Source organism: Bubalus bubalis, chromosome 12 (assembly GCF_019923935.1).
Source record: "Bubalus bubalis isolate 160015118507 breed Murrah chromosome 12, NDDB_SH_1, whole genome shotgun sequence".
NCBI lineage: Eukaryota > Metazoa > Chordata > Mammalia > Artiodactyla > Bovidae > Bubalus > Bubalus bubalis.
In genome coordinates, this window is record NC_059168.1 from 69,916,541 (window position 1) to 69,940,388 (window position 23,848).

The following is a 23,848-nucleotide window of genomic DNA, read 5'->3' on the forward strand; positions in this document are numbered from 1 at the left end:
AGGAGGGAGGGACAGTGGAGAGGATGAGCCCCAAGCCCCAGCAACTTCAGCTCGATTTGCTCCTATTGGGAGCTTGAGTTTCCCAGGGGTTAAACGAATATCTTTAATACCCAATCATCAGTGTATGCTCACTGACAAAAAAGGCAAGCACCTCTTTTATTTTGCCCGCATTCTTTCTCTCAGTAGCTCAAAAAGCTGGTTTCAATCCAACTTTTTCCCAACGAAAAATACCAGCATAGGGTCTCAGACCCAGACACACTACTGTTGCTCCCTTATATGTGGCATGTGTGGCTTCATCCTAAGCTCAGAATGCACCCCAAAGTATCTGCCACAAGACTGTGCCCCAGAGGTACTTCCAGGGCTCTCACTTGCTCTGAACAGATGGTTGGAAGCCTCAGTAGATCCCAGAGTTGTCCCTAACACAGCACCTTTGCTTACAACGTAACATACTAAACACATCACATTTGCATTTAGTCTTGTCCTTGCCTGGTGTGGACGGATGGTGGAGGAGGAGGTTGGGTCAGTTTTGATCCCGCCTCTCCCCCACCATACCAGATTAATCTTCCTGAAGCACCACTCTGATGAGGTGCCTATCCTGCTCAAAAATCTTTTCTGGCTCCCTATTGTCCAAAGTATAGTTGAACATTTTCAGCTGGAAATGAAATGTTCTCTGTGGTCTGGTCCACACACACTAGCCTTCCTTATTTCCCAGCCTTCTCTTCATGTGCCCCACTCTGCATCCAAATGCCACTACACATTTTCTGCATTTCTGCCTTGACTCCTCTTCCTCTCAAATCTTGCATAGTCATTTCTGCCAATATCTTTGTTTTTCTCTCCTTTAAAGACCTAGCTCAAAGATCATCTTCTTTATGAATCTTCCCAGCTGAACCTAATATCTTTTGTGGAGCCTCCCAAAGTACTTTGTCTGTATGTGTCTTATGACTCTATAACCTCTACCTTTGATTAAAGTTAGTGCAGACATCTCATCACCCCTATGGGACCTAGAGTTCCTTGAAGTCCAGAACTGTGTCTGGCTCATGTCTGTGTCCCCAGGGCAGAGCCAGTGCTTGGATGTTTGCTCAAAGTAGGCATCCAATAAATGAAATCTGAGGGCAGAAAGGAGTGAGTAAAGAGGCCAATGAACAAATGGATTTGGTCCAGCACCCATCTGCCTGTCTTTCTCCTGTCCCATCCCTCTCGGCTCCTGCGTTATACAACCTGGCCACAAGGCACCCTGGTTACATTTCATTTTAGGATAAAGAATACAGTGGGGCAATAAGAAAGATGCAAGGGAAAGAGCCTTGATTAGGAGTTTAGAGACCTGGAATCTGGTTTGGACTTTCAAGTTGAGACTTTATACAAGTTATTTCCCACTTCCGATCTCCCGTCTGCTTCTCTAGAAAAGCAAGGGCATTACATTGGATCAAATTAAAGTGCTTTCTAATTATGAGTCTTTGATTCTAATTTTTTTTTTTTTTTTTACCTCTGTGCCCATAACAAGAATGTCTCCCCATGGTAAAATAGGATAATAATACAGATTATTTACTGAGGGTCAGAAAGCACTTTTCAAAGGCCCGTGCACCATGCTGAAAACTTCCCACTAATTACAGAGGGATCAGTTTCCAGTACTGACCCGTGTCCCTGATTCAGTTCAGAAACAGTCTTGCGCTGACTTCATCCTGATTGTAACTAGAAGTCATATTTATCTACTTCCAAAATATAGCAACTCTCCAAATTCCTGACACAATATGTGTCCTTGGAAATACTTAGCTTCTGGTAGAAATCCTCTTCTTTCCTCCATATCATTCTTTATCAACAAAAAGTATGGTTCCTTTGCCTACTCGATAAATTGGGTTATCTGTGAAGGAGACTAATTCTATGTGCTGGGGGTGCTTAAAGAAGCTGAACACTCGTTAGCTGATTCCCACAGGAGAAATCAAGGATCTTATGAGACAGGCTTTCACTGCAAAAGGAGCAGCATCTAATGGTCCAAAACTTCAATGGAGAAGTGTGGCAAGTGATATTAATGCATCAGAAGGAATACCAGGAACAATAAAATAATGTTGTGCTTTTATGCCAACAGTAATCCCCATAAATACAGGTTTTGTGTAGGTCACTTGGCCTGTGCTGCTGGTATTAGGGTTGGCTTGCCCCAGAGGGAAACTCTGCCACAGACATGGCACCAGGATGGATTTGTAGGGCTCTCTTTGTGGAGAATAGTGCAGATTCACATGATTCATAGACTAAGGGGCTGAAATGGGTCTTAAAAGATTATTAAAAAAAAAAAAAGATTATTGAGTTCGGCCAACACTTCCCATGCCATTTTTATACATGAGGAAAGTGAAATAAGAAAAAGTTAATGCTTTGCTCTAGATCACTTAGCTAGTAAGCAAAAGAGCTGTAGCCATGATCTTGGCTACAAAATAAGTGACCAAAATAAGCCACACAAAGAAAATCTTGAACTGGTCATAACTATTTGAGAGCCTGGAGCCAACCCATACATTCCTCAGAAACTCTGAATTGTCCAACAGATATCAGTTTAGTCTGAAGTTGGCTTGAGTGTCATATGGAGAACTCAGGTCAGCTCAGATTTAAACTGTGGCCCATTGGGTGGCCTGAGATGCCCCAGAGTGTCCTGGTTTGTGAGGTTTGGAGATACCACACATGGAGGTTTATGAGGTGGAACTGATGCCCTGGCTCCACTCTGGGATCATATATGGAGTGAGGGACTCTCTTAGGCTGTCTGTGTTACAGATGAGAAACCTGAGATTCAAAGATAAGATACAGAACTAGTCAGTAGGGAAGCTGAGGTGAGAAGCTCAGTCTGCCTGATAATAAGTCCCAGATCACTATCTTTGCCTCAGGCTTTACTTTTTATAGAAACAGCCTAAGAGAGCAGAGAAGAGATTGGCTGTGTGAAGAAGGTGAGAGGCTGGAGGAAGACTTCCAGCATCGCTGACTCTAATGCCGTTGGTCTCTCTAATCCCACCACAGAGCTGATGCTGGTCCTCTCATCTGGACACAATGCAGACTCACTCTCCGTGTCTCTTGGCAGGTGCCTTCCTCCTCCTCAACACCTCGGCAAACTCCAAGCACACGATCCTGAGCCCATGGATGAGGAGCAGCAGCGAGCACTGCCGGCTGGCTGTCTCGGTGCATCGGCACCTGCAGCCATCGGGCAGGTACGTCGCTCAGCTGCTGCCCCACAACGAGGCTGGAAGAGAGATCCTCCTGGCACCCACTCCGGGAAAGCATGGGTGAGTCCTTCCCCGTGTCCCAAATCCAGTATGTGAATGGAGATGTGGCTTTTGGCTACAAATTTCCAGACTCTACGACATCTACTTAAAACTCACAATCGTCCTTTAACGGGTAGGGTCCAGATTGAGCCATTACTGCTAATATTCCCTGGGTGGTGTCTTGGGCACTGATCTGTGGGGCCCTCTGGCTGCCCAGGCTGGCGGTCCTTCCAGAGGCCAGAGGACCAGCTGGCAGAGTGGACATTTAATGAGTGGGTATTAAAGATATTCGTTTCCCAAAGTCCAGATGGAGCCAAGAAGAAAACAGCCAAGGGGAGTGTTAAAAGGCCAAAATGAAAGTAATTTAATATGCTGGAAACTGGTTTTTACCAGAGGAACTTTGGCAGGCAGGGAAAGAGCAAACCATTGTGGCTGCCTGAGCGGTCCCACAGCAGTGCGGGACCCCACAGTGGAAGAGATCAGGGCTGCCGCACGGTGCCGATCGAGGAGAGGAGCAAGAAAGGCTTCACAGCAGGGCTTCACAGCATTGATGTCATACCCAGTACCCTTGTCATTGAACTTAAGCTTCCTGGACATACTCACTTGCTTCCTCAGTGATCCGTCAGGCCTCTAGAAGCAGTGACTCTGGGAAGCAAACTTGAACAAGGGAATCTCTGCGCTTGCCTTTCTTCTCGTTCCATAAGACCCCAGCTTTGAGGGGTCCCTGCTCTGATAATCAACAAGAGTGAGAGAGGCATGTGTGCTAGTTGACCTCACATTTCTAGCTAAGCTTACAGGGCTTAACTTCCCTCTAAGAAAGTATCTTTCAGAGAGGCTCCAACTGAACAGCGATGTTACCCATCTCCACCTCCATGCTGTGCTGGGTCAGTGGGGAGAGCCTACCTACCACCATTCCAATAAAACTATCCAGCCTCTTACTCATTTCTGGAAAGGCTTCACCCTGCTCCCCTGCTACTGGCCCATCTGTGTTTATTCGTGTTTCAAAGAACTGCTACTACTGTCCCAGCAGGAATGAAATCCTGGCTTCAGAAAGGATGTTCTGCTCATATCGAAACTCGCATGCATCTTCTTGCCTCAGAAATGTCTCGTTGGCCTGACTGGGAGGGGCCCAGCCACCAAGTGTTTCTTGCTGTGTTCCCAAGAAATCAGGAATGCCAGGTGTTAGGGGTGAGCCATGGGCACGCCTTCCTCCATCATGGCCTCCCTTTCTTGTGAGAATACCAGATGGCAAAGTCTCCCATCCATGAGTGGGGCTGGTGGTGGCCTCGGCTGCAGTGCCATCCTGTATGTGTTTTCCCAGCCCCGTGAGCTGTTTATTTTGCCTTCTGCTCACCATTCCTGCCCCACCAAGCCTGGCAGAGTCCAGAGAGTGCTGCCTGGTGCTGCTGGGACTTCAGGCTTTCAATCTGTTAAAGTGCTGGAGGAGTGGGGAGCGGGTAGAGGGACTCACTGATGTCACAGGGGGACCTGGAGTTTGGGGTCTCCCTGAAATGCCAGCTGAGAACATGCATGCGTGCAAGGGGACAAATGCCGCAGGACTTCAGCGCTTCCTAAGTAGCAGGGCCTGGTCCCTGTCCAGCATCCTCAGGAAGAGGACTGCTCCTTGGTGTGACTCACTGTGGGGGCTTACAAAGAGCCATCCCCTCTTTATCTTCCTGTGCTCATAACTATCATCTGAGGTCCCATTTCAGTTCAGTTCAGTTGCTCAGTCATGTCTGACTCTTTGCAACCCCATGGACTGCAGCATGCCAGGCCTCCCTGTCCATCACCACCTCCCAGAGTTTATTCAAACTCATGTCCATTGAGTCGGTGATGCCACCCAACCATCTCATCTTCTGTCACCCTCTTCTCCTGCCTTCAATCTTTCCCAGCATCAGGGTCTTTTCAAATGAGTCAGGTCTTTGCATCAAGTGGCCATAGTATTGGAGTTTCAGCTTCAGCATCAGTCCTTCCAATGAATATTCAGGACTGATTTCCTTTAGGATGGACTGTTTGGATCTCCTTGCCATCCAAGGGACTCTCAGGTCTTCTCCAAAACCACAGTTGAAAAGCATCAATTCTTTGGCTCTCTTTATAGTCCAACTCTCACATCTGTACATGACTATGGGGAAAACCATAGCTTTGACTAGACAGACCTTTGTTGGCAAAATAATGTCTCTGCTCATTTAACAGACAGGAAAACTGAGGCAGAGAGGAGATTGGCAGCCTATTTATAGTAACCTAAACAAGACTTCAGTTCTCCCCTTTCTTCATTTGGGGGTCTTTCTGGGTCATTTCTCCTCTTTCTGGGAAACCCATAGCCTCTCGGCAGGAATTCAGGGAGAACCGATGAGTTTGGGAAAGAGGAGATGGAAGGTGAAGGAACTTTGTGAAAAGAGACAAGCTAGCTTCTTTGACAGAGAAGGCGATGGCAACCCACTCCAGTACTCTTGCCTGGAAAATCCCATGAATGGAGGAGCCTGGTAGACTGCAGTCCATGGGGTCTCGAAGAGTCGGACACGACGGAGCGACTTCACTTTCACTTTTTACTTTCACGCATTGGAGAAGGAAATGGCAACCCGCTCCAGTGTTCTTGCCTGGAGAATCCCAGGGACGGCGGAGCCTGGTGGGCTGCCGTCTATGGAGTCACACAGATTCAGACACGACTGAAGCGACTTAGCAGCAGCAGCTTCTTTGAAGATCCAGGGAGGATGTAATGGTGACCTTCCCTCCATATGTGGTGAGAACATGGAGACCAGTCCTGCACAATGCAGGAGGCTGTGACCTTTCCCTGAGGCTGCCATTTCTGTGTCCATTTGGCAGGCCAAAGCATTTTCTTCCCAGCATGACTCCTTGATCACTGGCCCGTCGTCTGTCCCCTGGAGGGAGGGAGCTGAGGCAGGGGAAAGGCTGCAGGGGTGATGGGCAAGCCCACTGACCCTGGCTTTGGTAGGGCTGCCCCTGCATCCTAGGGACTTTGCCTCAGGCCGGGCTCCGTGAGTCTTGTGCCACAATGTTCTCTGCTAGTCCTGGCAGAGTCATTTTGGAGTTTGATGATAAGCAAGAGTGATTCCAGTTTAAATTAAAGACGCCTGAGCCAGCCCTGAGGGTGCTTCCCTGGGCACCCTGGCAAGCTGCAGGCCACAGGCCCTTTCCAGCAATTCAGAGAGCTCTAGCTGTTCACGTCCAGCTGGATCTGGGTTTGCTCAGTCTTGATACTATTGACATCTGGGGCCAGACAGTTCTTCTTGTGGGCACTGTCCTGAGCGTGGCCCCTGCCTTCCAAGGCTTCTACCCACTAGATGCCAGTAGCACCTCCCCAGTTATGACAACAAAAATGTCTCCAGACATTGCCAGATGTCTCCTGGGGGGCAAAACTGTCCCATTGAGACCACTGAAATGGAGCATTTTAGAGTGGGGAGGAACACTAGAATTTACCTGGTCCCACCATGTCAGTTCACAAGTGTTGGAAACTGAGGCCAGGAGGGGTAAAGGACTTGCTTCCTGTCACATATGTGTCAGTGTTGGCAGGCGTGTGTATGTTCCAGCCACTGTGCCAAGTCCTGGGTTTCACAGACATATAAGGCCATCCCCACCCTTGAGTAGTAACTTGTTAACACTAATTATGCCAGTCACTGCTATGCACTTTAAATGTGTTTTCTTATTTAATACTCAACAACACAGGTACTGTGTTACTATCTTCTATCTCACAGATGAGGAAATTCAGTGAAGCCAAATAACTTGCCCAAAGTCACTGACTAGACAGGGTGTAGGGCATCTGAACCTCATCAGGCTGACTCTAGATTGTTTTTACCCATTGCTGCAAGAGCTCAATTAAACCACAGCAGTGCAGCAAAAATAATAATAATAATGTTCTGTGAATCAAAGTCTTGAATTTAAGTCCTATGTCACTATTCAATTGTCAGTTCAATGAACAGTCATTTATTGGGTATTTTGTATTTGTTAGGACCATAGAGGTGCTAGAGATGTGGAAAGCCAACCTTGATGATTTGTGAAAGGATATTTCATGAATGAGCTCTGAGTTCAGGCACATTCCATACCTACCTAAGCCTCAGATTTACCATCTATGAAGTGGGAATGATGGTGCTGCCCTTCTCACATAGTCATGTGGGGTCAGTAAAGTTAAGGATGTGAAGGGTTTTGTACACTCTGATCAGGAAACACATGTAGGAGGCCATTTACTCAATACCCTGATCTACTCTACTCTGCTTACAATTTGGGATCACACAGGATTGCAATTCATCTGTTTTCTGATTATGAGGTCAGTGCCACTCTCAAGAATCTTTTGATTTTGAGATCCTTGGCAGTTTGCCTTGCTGGAAGCTTGTTCCCTATAATGTCAGAGATGACCCCAGGAGCCCAGTGATCAGTGCAGTGAGGGGGACATGGTGAAATCGTGGTGGTGATGACCGCGATGACTGCGGATAAGGCTGGCTTCCTCTCAGGACAGAACACGGTGGTTGGGGACCGCTGCTGGGAAAACAGCAGTCAGCATTTGTAGTAACAAGGGAGGAAGTTGTCATAACACTGTCGACTCGGGAGAGCCTGACTCAGAGGAACGACAAGTCAGGGGCCAGCAAGTCCCTGGGAGACCACTCAGTGCAACACCAGCGGGGCGGCAGCCTGCGAGGAGGCACAGGAAGCAGGGGCGGCGGTTGGGGAATCCCAGCAGATGCTCCCCTCCCAGTCGCCTGGAAAGCAGCAGCAGCAGCAGCAGCAGAGTGTGTGAGATCTAAATGATCCACAGGGCGAGAACGCCTGAGTCTGCCAAGGCAGTCAGGCTTTGCCTGGAGTCTCCCAGGGGACAGCTGACAATGAATGCCTGGCCTGCTCATCTGCTCATCTTCCCAGCCAGAAAGGCCACAGACTCAAGGAAGCAGAGAAATGGGCTGTCAAACTGCCCAACCCCACTGACTGCAGAATCTAGCAGAGGACATCCTAACTGGAAATTAGAGGCCACAAAGTTCTGTGAATTGAACGAATATAATACCTATTTAACATGGTGTACTATGAAATGCTCCAGTATTTTGGCCACCTGATGCGAAGAACAAACTCACTGGAAAAGACCCTTATGCTGGGAAAGATGGAAGGCAAAAAGAGAAGGGAGCAGCAGAGGATGAGGTGGTTGGATGGTGTTACTGACTCAATGGATGTCAGTTTGAGCAAACTCTGGGAGGTAGTGAAGGACAGAGGAGACTGGCGTGCCGCAGTCTATGGGGTTGCATACACTGTGCCCAACTGTAGTAGATACTTGATACATTAATAGATCCTTCTCAGTTTATAATTCATGTAACCACCGTGGATGGAGTGTCATCGGTGCTGGGAATACACAGCCGGAGATGACAAAGGCTTTCTTTCAAGAAGCATCCAGTTCAGTGAGGAAGACACAAGTTCAACAGCAACAGCAGATGCTTATGCAGATGTTTTTAAATTAGGGCCCAGAAATTTTAAGAGGCTGAGCTAAGACCACTGTCCAGGAAAGCCAGCACAGGCATCTCAGCTCCTTCTTCTCCTGTGCTCCCCTGCCTTTCAAAGAAAGCTGTTTTAGAAAGAGCAGTCTGTCCAGCAGCAATTGGCAATGTAAAATCAGCAGCTTCTTGGACTCAAGAACACAAGCCCAAGGGTTGGTGGTGTCTCAGACTGTAAGAGCGACTCTCCAAGACTGCTTCCTGACATCCGTCACAAGTCTGCCTTCCTCGTCACGCACACAGCTTTCTCCTGCAGCCTTGGGTATCTGGGGACTTTCTTACGTGTGACCAGAACTACAGTGTGTGGAGGGAAGAATTGGGCCTGGGGGGATAGAAGTTGCCAATCTTTTGAATTACTAATACTTGAAAAGATGTTTTAAACCTAAAGGATTTGGTGATACCCGGGCTTGAGCCAAGATAAGCTGTCAGGGCCTTTTCACAACACAAATGAGACTCATTCCAGAGGGTAGCAGAGAAATAAGATTATCCACAGCACAGAACTTCACCTATCTGTGGGAACCCTACACTCAGAGGAGATTTGAGTTCCATCTGTCTCGTTGATTTCCTGATGTGGGAAGTCAGGGCTCAATGCCTGATGAGATGTGATAAAGGTCAAAGTGCAGGCTCCTGGCAAAGCCAGGACCCACGCCCATGTTGGACCCCAGAGCCCCATCCTCCAGTGCTTCCATTTGTCTGTTTCCCAGCTAAACAGAAAATCTCAATCAAGATGTTCTCAACCTCATTGCCCTGAGATTAAAATCTGCACTCCCCTCTCAGTTGAAGAAGAACTCATGTCTGTGCTGGGTACCCACACGGCTGCCATGTTTATTTAAACCAATTGGTTCTGACTAAAGATCCCACCTTTAAAACCAGAAACAGTCCCAATGGGAGACCTGCCAAAGGAATTTAACCCAAAGCAATATTGATTGCTGGGCGTCAGGGGGTGAACCGTCAGTCCTAGCTGCGCCACTAGTTTGCAGTGTGGAACCACCGCCTTCCCGGCCTCGGCTTCCTCCCTCCTGAAGTGGAGATTTCACCGCTGCCTCCCCTTCCTCCATCGCGCAATGCAAGTGCCCCTGCCTCAGGTTGCCAGTCAGGACAGGGGAGCAGGAAGTGACAGAGTCTGCTTTATGGGCCCACTAGTCTGGCACACAATACAGTTACCTACTACTGACCCACAGAGACCTTTCACCACTTTTGTAGAGAAACCTGGATTTCCCTATAAATAGACTGGATGGTCTCAGGAGGCTGAGTGAGGGACAGGAGAGGGGGAGCGCAGTGTGGAAAGATGACACAGGGCATTTGCCTCTGAAAGGATGCCCGACTGCCTCTGCCCAGCCTTGCTGGGCGTACCTTCAGTTGGTTCAGGGCACTGTGGCAGGCCTGGCCAGCGTGAGGAAATTAGAGGCCTGTGGTACTCAGCGTCCCGGGCAAAGTTCTCCTCGCATCCTGCCCGCATGACAAACGGGACCAGGAGTGAACGAAAGGTGATCATTTATTGAAATTGATGCCCTCGAGTGGCTCTGTCACAGTGATTTAATTTCAGACCCCGCTTCTTCTCGCTTTCAAAGTCATTCGTAGTGTCAGCTTCTCTCTTTTCCCCCTTGGTCTGAATAACACACTAATAAATATACAATAAGGGCTTTAATGTCCGGGTGATTTACACTAAAAAGAGAGAGCCATTCAAAGGCTTTAAAGATAATTTTTAAAAGCCTTAAAACTCACACTCAGCCCTGTCACCGTGTCACGGGAACAGTCATGCAGCTGGGAAGTCGAGCAAAGGCAGTCGTGAGGCTCCAGTCCTAGGAGCGCAGGGAGGCACCCCCTCCCCCAGCGCACACACTCAGTGTGCTCTCAGGCTAGTCTCTGGAGCCTCGGCTTTCCTCTCTGTGTGATGGTAGTAACTGAACCACCTCATAGGGTGGTTGTGAAGTTAAATTAAATAATGTGGAGTGGGTGTTCCCCTCATCCCCTACCAATTGCTCCTATAAAGGTGGGCCAGCCTTCCTCCAGACGGCTCAGCATTTGGGGAGAGTGGTTGTGAGAAGGGCCAAGGTTATCAATTTCATACCCCTCGGTATGACCTAGGTGGTACCCCAAAGTACCAGTCCCACTAACTATGCCTGGATTTATCATATTTCTCACCCCTTTGAGTAGTAATATTGAAGCAACAACTAAAATGCTAGTCTTCTCTAGCATATGGACTTTAAGCCATTGAAATGGTAGGTCTCAAGATTTGGGGGTACAAATCATAACTACACAGTTTACAAAATCCATATGGCTAAAGGCCATCCCAATTGATTCTGATTTTAGTCTTGGGAAGGGGCATGAGCATAAGTATTTTTAAAGAGTGCCACTGGGATTCTGATGTGCATCAAGAATTAGTAATGACAGCTAACATCTCAGCTTGACTTGCGTCATCACATAAACGGGTGGCTTTCTGTAACTATTTACTAAATGCTAAGAAAAAAATTAAAAAAAGAAAGCTTGGAGAGGTGAGATGGACTTCTGTGCAGCGTGGACAGTCATTTTTCTCCCCCTTATGGGGAGAAATGCTAGTGACAAGGCTGTCTAAGCCTGGCCTGATCCTGCCTGCTGTGCACCCTCAAGCTGGGAAAACTACGTATCCCAGGTCATGGATGGGTCTGGTCTCCTCTGGTGGGTCTTCTCAGGACACATCTGTTATTCTTTCTCCAAAAGGACTGTGGTGTTCAAGGCCACGGAGACTGAGAAGAATACACAGTGGACTGGAGAAAGCCTGACCTTTTAGAGTCAGAGGGGGTCTCCATCCCATGCATCCTTTCATGCGTCCATCCATCCACTATCCACACACTATCCACCATGCCTCTTGCTCTTCAGAATGTCATATGTTGACTCTCATCTCACTTTCAGATTAGCAGCAGGACCACGGCACTCCTTTGTGTTCTTAGGAGGTAGACACTATGTTGTCAGTATTCACAGTAAGTATCTGCACTGTGCATGTTGAGGGTACCAAGTACATGAACATCCACCCACTCATTTTATCTTCACTACAATCTGTGCCTTATATGTTGTTAGCCTCATTTTACAGATAAGTAAACTGAATCTCAAAGACGTTCAGTGATTTGCCCATAGTCGTGGGTAACACGCAGGGGGGAACACAGATCTTCTGCCTCATTTTTTTATCTCATGTTATTTCCCCCAAGGAAGCCTTGCAGTTGAACCCTTGTATCACACCTGGCTCTGAGGAAATTAAGACTTGTTCTCGATCAGTCAGGAAAATCTCACCTGATATTTGGTCATCTGGCTGTAGGCCACACACCCTGAAGCTAGATCCTTGGTTTGCACATCTTTTCCTTGCAGTGCCTGGCACAGCGTCTAGAACACAGAAGATATTCTGTGTTAGGTGGACAGATACCAGATCAGTTTACGGTAGTTCTGTGATGTGAGTCTTCCTAAACCTAAGCTCTAAAAGTTAAAAGTCCAGGCCAAGATCAAAGAAGAGTCTCCAATCAGTGAAAAGATAAAAAGTGCTTCTCCCCACCCTCTGCCCACGCCCAGGGATAGATGTGTGATTCTCCCTGGGGTTCGGGAAGCAGCTGTCAGAATGCACCTCAACTGTGAAGGTTGCCACTAAGTACAAAGGACAATTCCTTTCCTGGCAGGTACAACTTTTACTCACGATTGCCTTCATTGATGAGCGTCAAGAAAAATAAATGAAAAGACCATCGGCTTCTGCCAGCTTTGACCTTCGAGATTTGACAGCCCAAGGCTTGTAGTGGGGCTCTTTTGAGCTGGTTGCTTTCGTTTTTCCACCCTGCCCTGGATATTTGATGGATTGAACACTAGGTAGATAAGAGAATTGTGAATACCTATAAACCCCTCAGCTTGTCAGAATGGCATCCTGGCAAATCCCATAATGATAAATATATGTTGTATACAAAGAGAAATCAAGATGCATAAAAACAATCACTTCTCATCTCAGGAGTGCTTACCAAGTACTTACCATTTTCCAGTGGGGAGGGAGGTATTAAAAATAGATGGAGGAATTAGGTGATACACCAGCGGTGTCAAAGAATTCACACATTCAGTCCATCATGCATTGTGGCAGCGAATGTTTACAAGTCTTACTCTACCCAGGCACTGGTTGGACTCGGGTGGCTCTTCCTGCCTTCAAGGCCTCAGAGTGAGGTTTGGTTTTGGACGACAAGGGACAGTTCTGATGCTGTGACGGGTGTGTGCACTGGTGCCACAGGGGTGCTGGTGAAGAGCTTGTCCCCTGAAATCCACCTGTGCTGGGGCAGAAAATAGTTGCACACGTGGACTGTCTTTAGATCATACCAGAGGGAAAGAGAAAGTGAGAAGTGCCTGGACCCAGGGCGAAATCTTTTGAGCGCTTGTAACAGGATAAAGAGTCAGACACGACTGAGTGACTTCACTTTTACTTTCCACTTTCATGCATTGGAGAAGGAAATGGCAACCCACTCCAGTGTTCTTGCCTGGAGAATCCCAGGGCCGGCGAGCCTGGTGGGCTGCCGTCTATGGGGTCACACAGAGTCGGACACGACTGAAGTGACTTAGCAGCAGCAGCAGCAGCAGCAGCAGCAACAGGATGTTTGCCACAAGAAGAGGTGGGGTGGGGGTGGGGTCCAGAGACTTCTCTGTTTGGAGACTGCCTCGGTGGGGAGGGGTTGGGTTCTGCTTCCACACAAGCCAATGGGACACACACATGGAAGTCAGGCGCTCCGAGAGACAGAGACCTGGGGCGGGGGGTGCGGTGGTGTGAGGTGGCCAAGTGATCCTGTGGCCCCAGCACATCACCAGGCCTCGGCACACATGCCCGCTTTGTGTGGAATGCCTTCCTGTCGGTACGCACCTGACCACTCCCCTTCTCCCATCAGAGCCAGCTCAGTTGTCTTCTCTGGGCCAGCCTTATGATTTTGGCTGCTGTTGGCTCTGATTCCAGACCTCTCTTGTCATCCTCCTTCCTCTCCTTTCTCTTTGCAAGAAGAATAGCTCGGGCAGGTTGTTCCTCACGGATTGCCCTCCACCCTGTTCTCCACCAGAGGTCCTTACTCATTCTTCTACAGCCAGTTTAGTGTCTCCTCCTCTGAGAAGCCCTGTAGGGTCCCCAGAGTGGCATTGGCTCTGTGGCCCTGTGGCAGTCCAGCTGCAGCCCTGTCTCTCCACTGGTCGACAGGGATCTGGTGCCCTTTCACAGCTGGCTTCTTCCTGAGTGCCAACACACAGAGGACAGAGGAAGAGTGAGGCTGCTGGTGGGGGGCAGGGATGAGCAGGCACCCTGGCAGCCTGAGTAGGGGCTCACCTCTCTTCCAGCACTCCTCTTAATTTGTATAATAGTAATAATGATGATGAAATGGAAAATTTTAGTCCTGGTTTGAGCCACTATAACAAAATACCACTGATCGGGCAGTTTATAAATAACAGAAGTTTATTTTGTACAGTTCTGAAGTCTGGGGGCTTCCCTTGTGGCTCAGCTAGTAAAGAATCTGCCTGCAATGTGGGAGCCCTGGGTTCGATCCCTGGCTTGGGAAGATCCCCTGGAGGAGGGAAAGGCTTACCCACTCCAGTATTCTGGCCCGGAGAATTCCATGAACTGTTATAGTCCATGGGATTGCAAAGAGTCGGACACGATTGAGCAACTTTCACTTTCACTGGAGTCTGGAAGTCCAAGATCAGGGTGTCAGCAGGAAGAGGTCTCCCTTCCTCGTTCATAGTTGGTGCCTTCTCTCTGTCTTCACATGGCCAAAGGGGCAAGGGAGCTCTCTGGAACCTCTTGATAAGAGCGCTCACTAATCCCATTCACAGGGCCTTCACCCTCATGACCCGGTCACTACCCAAAAGCCCCATCTCCTCATACTACCACTCTGGGGGGTAGATTTCAACATAGGAATTTGGGGATGGGGGCAGGGAGCACTCACAGGCCATAACCAGGAGAGAGAGGAATAGTTACTTCGTGCTTCCTCTGTGGTATCGGGCATTATTCTAAGAACCATCCACGTGTCATCTCACCTAACATTGTACTTACCACCACTCCGTGATGGAGGCACTTTTATTTTATCGTGGAGGGAGCTGAAGCTCAGTGTGGTTAAGTAACTTGGCCAGAGTCACACATCTCATATTCAAACCCAAGTCATCCAGCTCTACAGTTGATACTCCCAAACACTGTGCAGTGAGCTTCCCTAACACCAATAATTGAGAATACATTATTACATATATGTGATGATTAAACTTTGATATGCCCAGTTACATATTTTCTATGGTATATATGTAATCCTTCCCATCTAAAATCAAGGGCAAAGTTCTAAGGCCTCAGCCCACAGAAAAAGCACATTTTGGAGAGCAGGCAGTCCTGAGAACAGGAACTAGAAAACATTATGTCTGGCCCTGCAGAAGGTCATAGTAAGTCTAACTAAAGAATGTGGTCTTAGATTCCTGTGATTGCTGATTTGTGAAGCTCTCCTCCAATCCTGCCCCTCACCGCTTGCTGGTTTCAGGTCTCTTTCTGTGGTAAAGTAGCAGAAATAGGTGATGGAATCATCAGTTCTTTTCATTGTAATGGAAAAAGGTTAGGTAGCCAGTGCTGACGAGTAAAGAAACACCACCACCTGCATGATGTCCCAGGTCAGCCTGCGTTTGCTCCATGTCTCAAAATAAAGCTCCCTGTTTTTCATTACCTGGCCTGCTCCTGAGTTTTCCTTTTCCCTTTCTGTTTTGTTTGTAGTTCCACACTCACATGTCTAACTAAATTCCTTGCTGTTAGAACAGAAATGCATTCTCTTATGGTTCAGAGCCTTAGTTAAGAGCTGATCAACCATGGGATTTGGCATTTAAAAGGCTTTACAAAATCTGCTCAGGGATTTGGTGCAATGTCTATTCCTGAGAGATTCTTACATCACTGAACTCCAAGAGGAGAGTTCTCACCACTTTCAAATTACTGATAGCTTTCCCTATAAGTCTCGTGGTGGCAAGAAAAGGGAGGCCATGGAAGGAAAGCCACAGCTTGCAGCAGAGCAGGCCGAGCCCAGGAGTGAGAACTAGCATCCCCAGTGGCTTGGAAGGTCCTCGAGACTGTTCCCTCCAGGGCACCAGGTTACCTGAGGGTCCGGAGCCTTCCTCCACCCCACAGGGCAGCTTTGCTCACATGACTGCTGAGCAGTGGGCCTCCGAGGAGAGACAGCCGTGTGCTGTGCTGTTCATCTTTGGCTCAGCTCCGTGACTCAGGTTTTCAGTCTCTCTCAAGGAGTGTGAGGGAGAGGCCAGAGCCAAATTGTTATTCTGTGTTGTTCCATTAATTCTGTGGAATGCTGCGTGAAGCCTCTGAGGATGATAAACTCAGTGACTCTTCCTGGGTATTAGGAAGTCCCAAATGAAGCACATCAAGACCTTGAGGAGAGAACTGGCAGATGAAAATTGCAGGCTGTTAATCTTCTACTTCAAACCCTTCAATGAAACCATGTCCGACCCAAGATCAAGTCTGAGCTCCTTAGCATGGCACCAACCCAACTGGGCTGCACCCCTCTTAGGCCTGGATCACCCCATTCCTTTGGACCCATACTTCATTTATATCAAACTGTTCGGTTACCCTGCTGAGTAAAGCAAGTTGTTTCAAGCCCTCTTGTCCACCTCCACACACACTCTGCATGGCAAAGAAAGAAAGAAAAAGAAAGTGCTAACTAAAGGAACAATTTCTCAAATGAATTGGGCCAGGAACTCTTCAAGAACTTGAAATATGGTGGGGTTTTTTGGGGGGGGAGGTGGGGAACACATCTAGAAAGCTCTTGACCAAAATTCTACCTCTGTCTTATACAACAGCTTACTTCCTTCTACCCACCTCAGATATATTGACTGTCCTCAGCCTGAGTCATCTTCCTTTGTAGCCCTAACCATCCCACACTGCTAAGCAAAGGCTGACATATATCAGCCTTGGAAATAGGTGGTTCTGATGTTTTCTGATTACCTGCTCTGTGATCCTTTTATCCTCTCCAATTTTCTAAGTAATTTCCTACATATTCTTTCTATATGTTTCCTCATCTTCCACAAGAGACTTTTACTTGGTACTTTCCCCCTGGTTTCTCCTTTCCTTAGTTTACTACTAGTCTTTACATCCCCACTTAAGCACACTGGCTCCTGTTGAGTTTTTTATCTTTTCACATAAGCCAGGGTGAATTCCAGTTGCATTCTCTTCAGTGTTCCTTGAATATTCCCTCCATTTATCTTGTTTTTCTCTCCCAGGACTACCATTCCTCCCTGACTGCATGAAATTTTGCTTATTATTCTACCGGATATCTACCTGCAGGCCTCAGAGAGACTTCTCTGTCTGGAGTTTTCCACCCTGGTCACTTTCCCTAGGGAGTATCTTGATGCTCTTTGGGGTCATCCTCGCAATAGACCTAGATGACTTCCATTTCTAAAAATCCCCACTTGGCTGTTATCTTTCTTGATTAACCTTGCTACCTTGTCTAAGTTGTCTCACTGGCCTCTCAAGTTTGGGGAGCCACTGACAGCAGATTCATTGTGTATGGAATGTGAGCCAGGAAATTTGTTGGTTGACAAAGTCAGAATGCAGATAGGAATAAAAACTCTGGATTTCCCTATGCGTGCATGGTCCTTGGGTCCTTGGTCTTCTTCTCTGGCTGCCTCTCCAAGTTCACATCCCCATTGAGCCATTTATGTTAAGATGAGTTAAAGGCATGGTCTAGCCATTCAGCAGAGCTTGGAAAATATTTCAGTCATTAACCAATTATCAAGCATTAAAGAACCTTAAAATTATTCACATCAACCCCTTTACTAGTCCAAACCAACACAAGAGCCTCTTCCTAAGCTCCTCTACTTCACCTCACCTTGCTCCAAGCAGTAGAACACTCATCGCAGCCCAGCAGACCACCCCACCGTGGGGCAGCTAGAGCTGCTAGGAACAACTTATTAAGGGCCCATTCACTGGATTTGTAACCTTGTAAAGTTACTGAATGTCTCTAAAAAAATTATTTAATTTCTTCAAACATCTGGTGTCTCATCCATAAAATGAGAATAGTAATACCTACCTTGTGGGATCTTTGAGGATTATTGCTTGTAACAATGATGGCTAATATATACTGAGTGCGCGCCATGGTCTTAGCAGCAAGGCATACAATTACATTTAATACCACGATTTCCCTATGAAGTAGTACTATGATAATGTATACAATGCACCTAGGGTCATTTGAGTAGACAATATCTCTTAGTCCCATCTCCTGTTTCACCACTATCTTGCCAGTCCTCTTTTTCTCCTCTAAAATTGAACAGAACAAGCCTAATTTCTCCTTACATAGCAACTTTTCATTTGAGGATAGTTTTCATGTCTCTTTTTAACTTTTTTCTCCCCAGGCTAAACACTTTTACTTTCTTCTGTAGCATATTTTTCAGAGCCACATTCTTCCAATGTGACCAGTGAAGGGGTCAGGGACCTATTCTTCAGTGATCTGGAAAACCCCACCCGCCACTGTAGGGGAAACTTGGCTCTCTCTTCCACTCTCTGCATCTGCTGTTTGAAGCCCAGACACACTGAAGTTGACACCATTAGGAACCAGGGAGGCTCCGGAGCAGTCCATCAAAATCACGTCTCAGACTATTTGCATTGGTTTTTGCCGATGGAGAATCCTCATGTTTCTCTTAAAAAGGATGCTTTTGTTTACTATTGACATTCCCAAAAATGTCTGATTCAAAAAGAAATTTAATTCCAGCCCCAGCTTTCATGTCATCTTGCTTTGTTTGTCATCCTTGTGGTCTGCCAGCTTTGCCTGTTTGTTCCCCTAATTGCCAGAGACATTTTTATACTGAGTAAATTGCATCAGGCTCACTGCAAAATGAATCAATTTGGAAAGAGTATGAGCTGCACTGTTGTCTTAAGTGTGCATTAACATTTAGATGCGTTATTTAAAACGGGTTTGGGGTTAGTGCCAGAAGGACAGCCTCCCAACTATTCTGACTCATTCTCTGTGGCTGGACTTCACAAAAAGGAACTGGGGAACCCTGTAACCCACCACCAGCCCTGTCTTACTCTCCATCCCTCTAGGGAAGGCTTGAACTAGGTGAGCTCTTTTAAGAGCTCAGATTTGGGAACTTGATTGACAAACTGAGTTTGACTTGGTGATCTCAGAATGAAACACAGCTGGGAGTAGGAGATGATGAGAGGCAAGCATCTCTCCCTCTCTCATCATCCATCAGGCACACATATGACATCTAAGTTTAAGTGCAAACCAGACTGCCAAAGACCTTGGCGGTCAAGCAAAGCACACACAAAGAAACAAAAGACATCAGTAGCCCTCTCTAGTGTAAAAATTAAACAATGCTATGGAAACTGCTGAAAAAGAACAGCTGCCATCCATGTGATCAGGTGGTGATTCGATGAGCTAATTCTTTTATCATTGAGAGGGCCAGGTAATATCTCCGTTATTAGCAGAAGGTTTAAAAATTGGAGAGCGTGGCATCACCAGGACAACTGCCTGATTTGTGCTTTTTCAATCACCTGGGCTTGTGGCCTAAACTGGTAATGGACTCCATCCATCAAAAAATTATCCCATCTGGCATCCTGGTTTTTGAAGAAATCCGGACGTCCTCGTAGAGAATTGGCTAAATGATATAATGCGTGTGAAGGCCCTTAGCGCAGTTCCTCAGTGAAAGGATGTTGAATCTATTCAGTCTTTTAATTCTATGTTCAGAGATATGATGATGCGTTAGGTAACACAAGAGAAAATATCAATTGTATAATGCCACCATTAAGGTCTCAAAGCCTGAGTTGAACACCTGTGAGGAGTGTGAGGATGGCACCTTCTCAGGGAAATCTGCCCGTACAGCTCTGTCCCTGTGTGTCCCTTCTCTCTCAGCCCCTAGGGCCCCTTGTAAGTAGTGGCTCCAGTCTCATGGAAACTCACCAGCTATATGTGTTTCTGCCCATTTCTCACAGTAGAGCCCCAACTTCATGCAGGCTTTCATCTTTGGTGTCTACCAGGTCCAAAACAGTGCCTGACACACAACACACATTCAGTAAATATTTATTGACTGAGAAATATTTCCAAAAGGAACTAAAACATATTGTCATGCTAACCTCTGAGTTGAAGCAGATGATAAGGGTATGTGCCTCTGTACCAGGAGGCAGAGAACAGTAGAATCTCTGACCAGAGATAGAACATTATGTACAGAAAACACTGCTGCCACTTGCTGGCACTTATTACCAATATATGGTGGGCATCATTCTAAGAGCCTCTGCCTGCATTTACCCATGTAACCTTCACCATAGTCCTGTGAGGTAGCATTATTATTATCCCCATTTTATGGATGAAGACATTGAGCTTGCCCACAGTCCCACTAGGAATGATCACAGCTGGGATTTGAACCCCAGAGTCTTACTCTGGAGCACGTAGAGATGGAGTGGGAAAGAATCAGATCTGCACTTCTACCAAGTCCCCAGCAGTGCACTTGGTCCTTTCCTTTTATTTGCAGGTGAAACTGAGTAACAGACCATTAAGGGAAGGGACAGATCCATGACTTCTTATTGGATAAACCAAGGCAGGATGGAGATAAGGAAGTCTGCATGCATGCTGCTGCTGAATGCAAATCCCCGCTGAGATGGACCCCCCCCCCCAACCCTCTGCACTGCTGCCCCAGACTCCTGTTGCCTCACTGCCCTAGCCCCGACTCAAATCACTGGACCCTGCCCGCCTCAGCCCTGCTCAGTCAGTCTTGAACTGACTCTTTGCATCTGTGTGAATAGGGTTCCCAAAAGCTCTAGAGGAAAAGTGAAAAAAAATCTCTTTTCCAATTGGCTTATGAAAATATCTTCCTTGAACTGAACTTTCCCCTTTTTCTAATGCCTTTTGATGCCTGCACTTAATTGCTTTTAAACAGGAAGCCGCTGTGATCAGAGAATTCAGAGTTACATCTGCATCTTTTGTGCTGAAACTATTTTACCATATGCTCCTAAAGCTGTACAGGTTGATTTTGATGGGAGCAATGTAGGTCTCACCAGTCTTGCTATAATTAGTTGCCTGCTTACATGATTGGGGAAAGAAAATTATCTATTGATTCCCAGTTCCAAAAGAAAATTCAACAAACAGGTTTCCCATAAGCACGTAATTCCATTCTAACCCCCATCTTGGTGCAGTCTTGCCCCATGGCCCACCTCCACCCCTCTTCTGGTCCAGAGTTGCCTTTTTCTTTGTCTTCATTCATTCACTTATTCATTCATTTTCATTTATTTACTAAATATTTACCTCAATAAGTGTTCCTCTACTGCATGAAGGGAAATGGATGGTGGGAAAAAAGACTGAGAACCAGCAGAAACAATTGCTGTCCTCATGAAGTTTGCATTCTAAAGGAGGAAACTAACATTATATTACTAATTACATGTATAATCATGCAATTACCATCGTGACACATGGTATAGGAGTATATTGGAGAAGGAAATGGCAACCCACTCCAATATTGTTGACTGGAAAATCCCATGGATGGAGGAGCCTGGCAGGCTACAGTCCATGGGGTTGCAAGAGTTGGACACGACTTGGCGACTGAACCACCACCACAAAGGAGTATAGACTTCCGTGAACTCTTAAAACGGGACGTAACCCCGACCAGGGGATCAGATGAGCCTTCCAGAGGAAGTGGCCTTTGAACTGAATCTGAAGAAAGAGCTATAGTATGACAAGTGAGGAGATTCTTTCTGGGAGGGGAAAAAGCATATGAAGGTCCTGAAGGTGAGATATTTTTGAAGAAATCAAGGAAAACTGATGCATCCGGGCATGAAAATAAGGAGAGACCCTGCTGGGGTAAAGGATGGGGAGAAAGGCAGAGGAGCCATCAGCCATAAAGCTCACAGTCTTTACTTAAGGGCTAAGGAAAGCTAATGGAGAGTTTTATATATATGGTGAGAGGGGCTACTCTTCATTGTGGTGTGCAGGCTTCTCATTGCAGTGATTTCACTTATTATGGAGCACAGACTCTACACAAGTGAGCTTCAGTAGTGTGGCTAATGGGCTCAGTAGTTGTGGCACACAGGCTTAGTTGCTCCAAGCCATGTGTGATCTTCCCAGACCAGGCATCATACCAGTGTCCCCTGCATTGCACTCTTAACCCCTGGACCACCAGGTAAGCCCTAATATAGAGTTTTAAGGAGAGAACTGTGAGTGAATTGGAGGTAGGACAGAAGTGTCTGGAGACTCCAGACTTCTTCAGTGGTCCAGAGGCCAGGGAGGGTAGTCCTGTAGTCAGAAAGTGAGGTATAGAGAGATGTGAACAGGTGTGTACATGTATATGTACCAGGTACAATGGACAAGATTAGTGCTAAATTGTATATAGGTGAGAAAGAGAGGAAGGTATTTTTGCCTTGACCAGTTGGGTGGATGGAAAGATTCATTAAAACAGGCAAAAGAGAAGGAGGCACACATGTGGAGAAGAAAGTAGAAATCAGTTTGGAGATGGACTTTTTAGAAACTTATAAACACCTAAGTGGATGTGCAGGTGAACAGGGTAGTCTGGAGCTCAGAAAAAAGATCTGGGCTGGGATAAAAAAAGTAAATTTCGGAATTGTTAACATGTTGGCTTGACTTTGAAGCCAATGGGAATGTATAAAAATGCTTAGGAAATTAGCTGGTAGTGAATCATTGACCTAAATATAAAATCTAGAGCTATGAAATTTCTGGAGGAAAAGATAGATAAAATTTTAGCAAACTTAGGTAAGAAAGATTTCTTGACTAGCACACAAAAGGCATAAACTATAAAACAAAATATTGATCGTTTGGAATTTATCAAAATTAAAAACTTTTCATTTTCAAAGGATTCCATTTAAAAATGAAAAATCAGAATAGGAGAAACATAATATTTAAGATTTTATCTATATCAGGGCTTCCTTGGTGGCTCAGCTGGTAAAGAGTCCACCTGCAATGTGGGAGACCTGGCTTCGATCCCTGGGTCGGGAAGATCCCCTGGAGAAGGGAACAGCTACCCACTCCAGTATTCTGGCCTGGAGAATCCCATGGACAGAAGCCTGACAGGCTACACTTTATGGGGTTGCAAAGAGTTAGACACAGCTAAGTGACTTTCACTTTCATTTTTTATATTTTTATCTATGACAAAAGGCTTGTACCACTCAGTTAAGAAATGGTCAAAAGACTTTCATGGACACTACACAAAAGCAGATATATAAATGGCACTAATAGGTGAGGAAGTGGGTGTGCAGTCAGTTAACTTGGGGCTGGTAAGAGATGGAGGATGGAGGGGCAGAGGAGCCAAGACCACTTACTGCACCCCAAGCAAGGCTCAGATACAGCTAGTCAAGATGGAACCCCCACCCTCATGAAGCTTCCGGGAGACATCAACCCACTCTGTTCTCTTTATTTCTCAATTCCATACAACTATCGAAACTAAATGCACCGTGGTGTCCCATCCCATCAGAGAATGCCTGCAGGTTGCTATATTCAGTTGTTTATTTACTTAGTCTGTCAACATCCGGTGCTCTCTTTGTTCACAAATCATTTTGTGTAGGTGTTTCTGGTTTCCCTGATGCAACTGTTCTTACTGTTTTTTTGCTACTAGTTATTGAACGTTTTTGTGTAAGTTAAGCACTTTACAAATATTGTACATATTGAATACTTTCAATTCATATTGAACAGTATATGAAGTAAATATTACTAACCTCAGTTTTCAGGGAAGACACTAAGGCTAAGGGAAATCAAGTAACTTCCCAAAGCAGCAGAACGAGATTTGAACTTTGGTCTTGGTGAGTTCTGAATTCTCTGTTCTGAGTTCTAAATCCTGTTTGTAAGACAAGATTTGTAAGACTGGAGACATGGACCTCATTTTATACTTACTTTGCATACCTCTGAGACTGTTATGGTGCTAAGCACATGGCAGATGCTAAAGAAATATTGATTGATTTCCTCAACTAATATTTTTATGCTTTGAAATAGCAACCATCTGCCATGAGGGGCTCCTAAGGGGCTTTAAGGATGTTAGTTATTAGGTACACATCATCTTTGCCAAAGCAGATGAAGAAATTAATTAAAGGAGCTCCAGGCTTCTTGTCACTGCCTTGGTGAGACAAGATAAAGAGCATCTTCCTTCTGTCTCCTCATTCCAGCTACCTTTCCA

The 23,848-nt window shown here is 46.3% G+C and overlaps 1 protein-coding gene across 1 annotated transcript in view; it reads left to right on the plus strand.

Annotated features, from left to right (window-relative positions):
- The window catches only part of ALK (ALK receptor tyrosine kinase), a 737,626-nt gene that overhangs the window by 411,351 nt on the left and 302,427 nt on the right, over nucleotides 1–23,848 (plus strand). Inside the window, exon 4 of the mRNA XM_006061052.4 lies at nucleotides 3,056–3,257. Coding sequence (XP_006061114.3) covers nucleotides 3,056–3,257 — 202 coding nt within the window. The remainder of the gene's footprint in view (nucleotides 1–3,055; nucleotides 3,258–23,848) is intronic.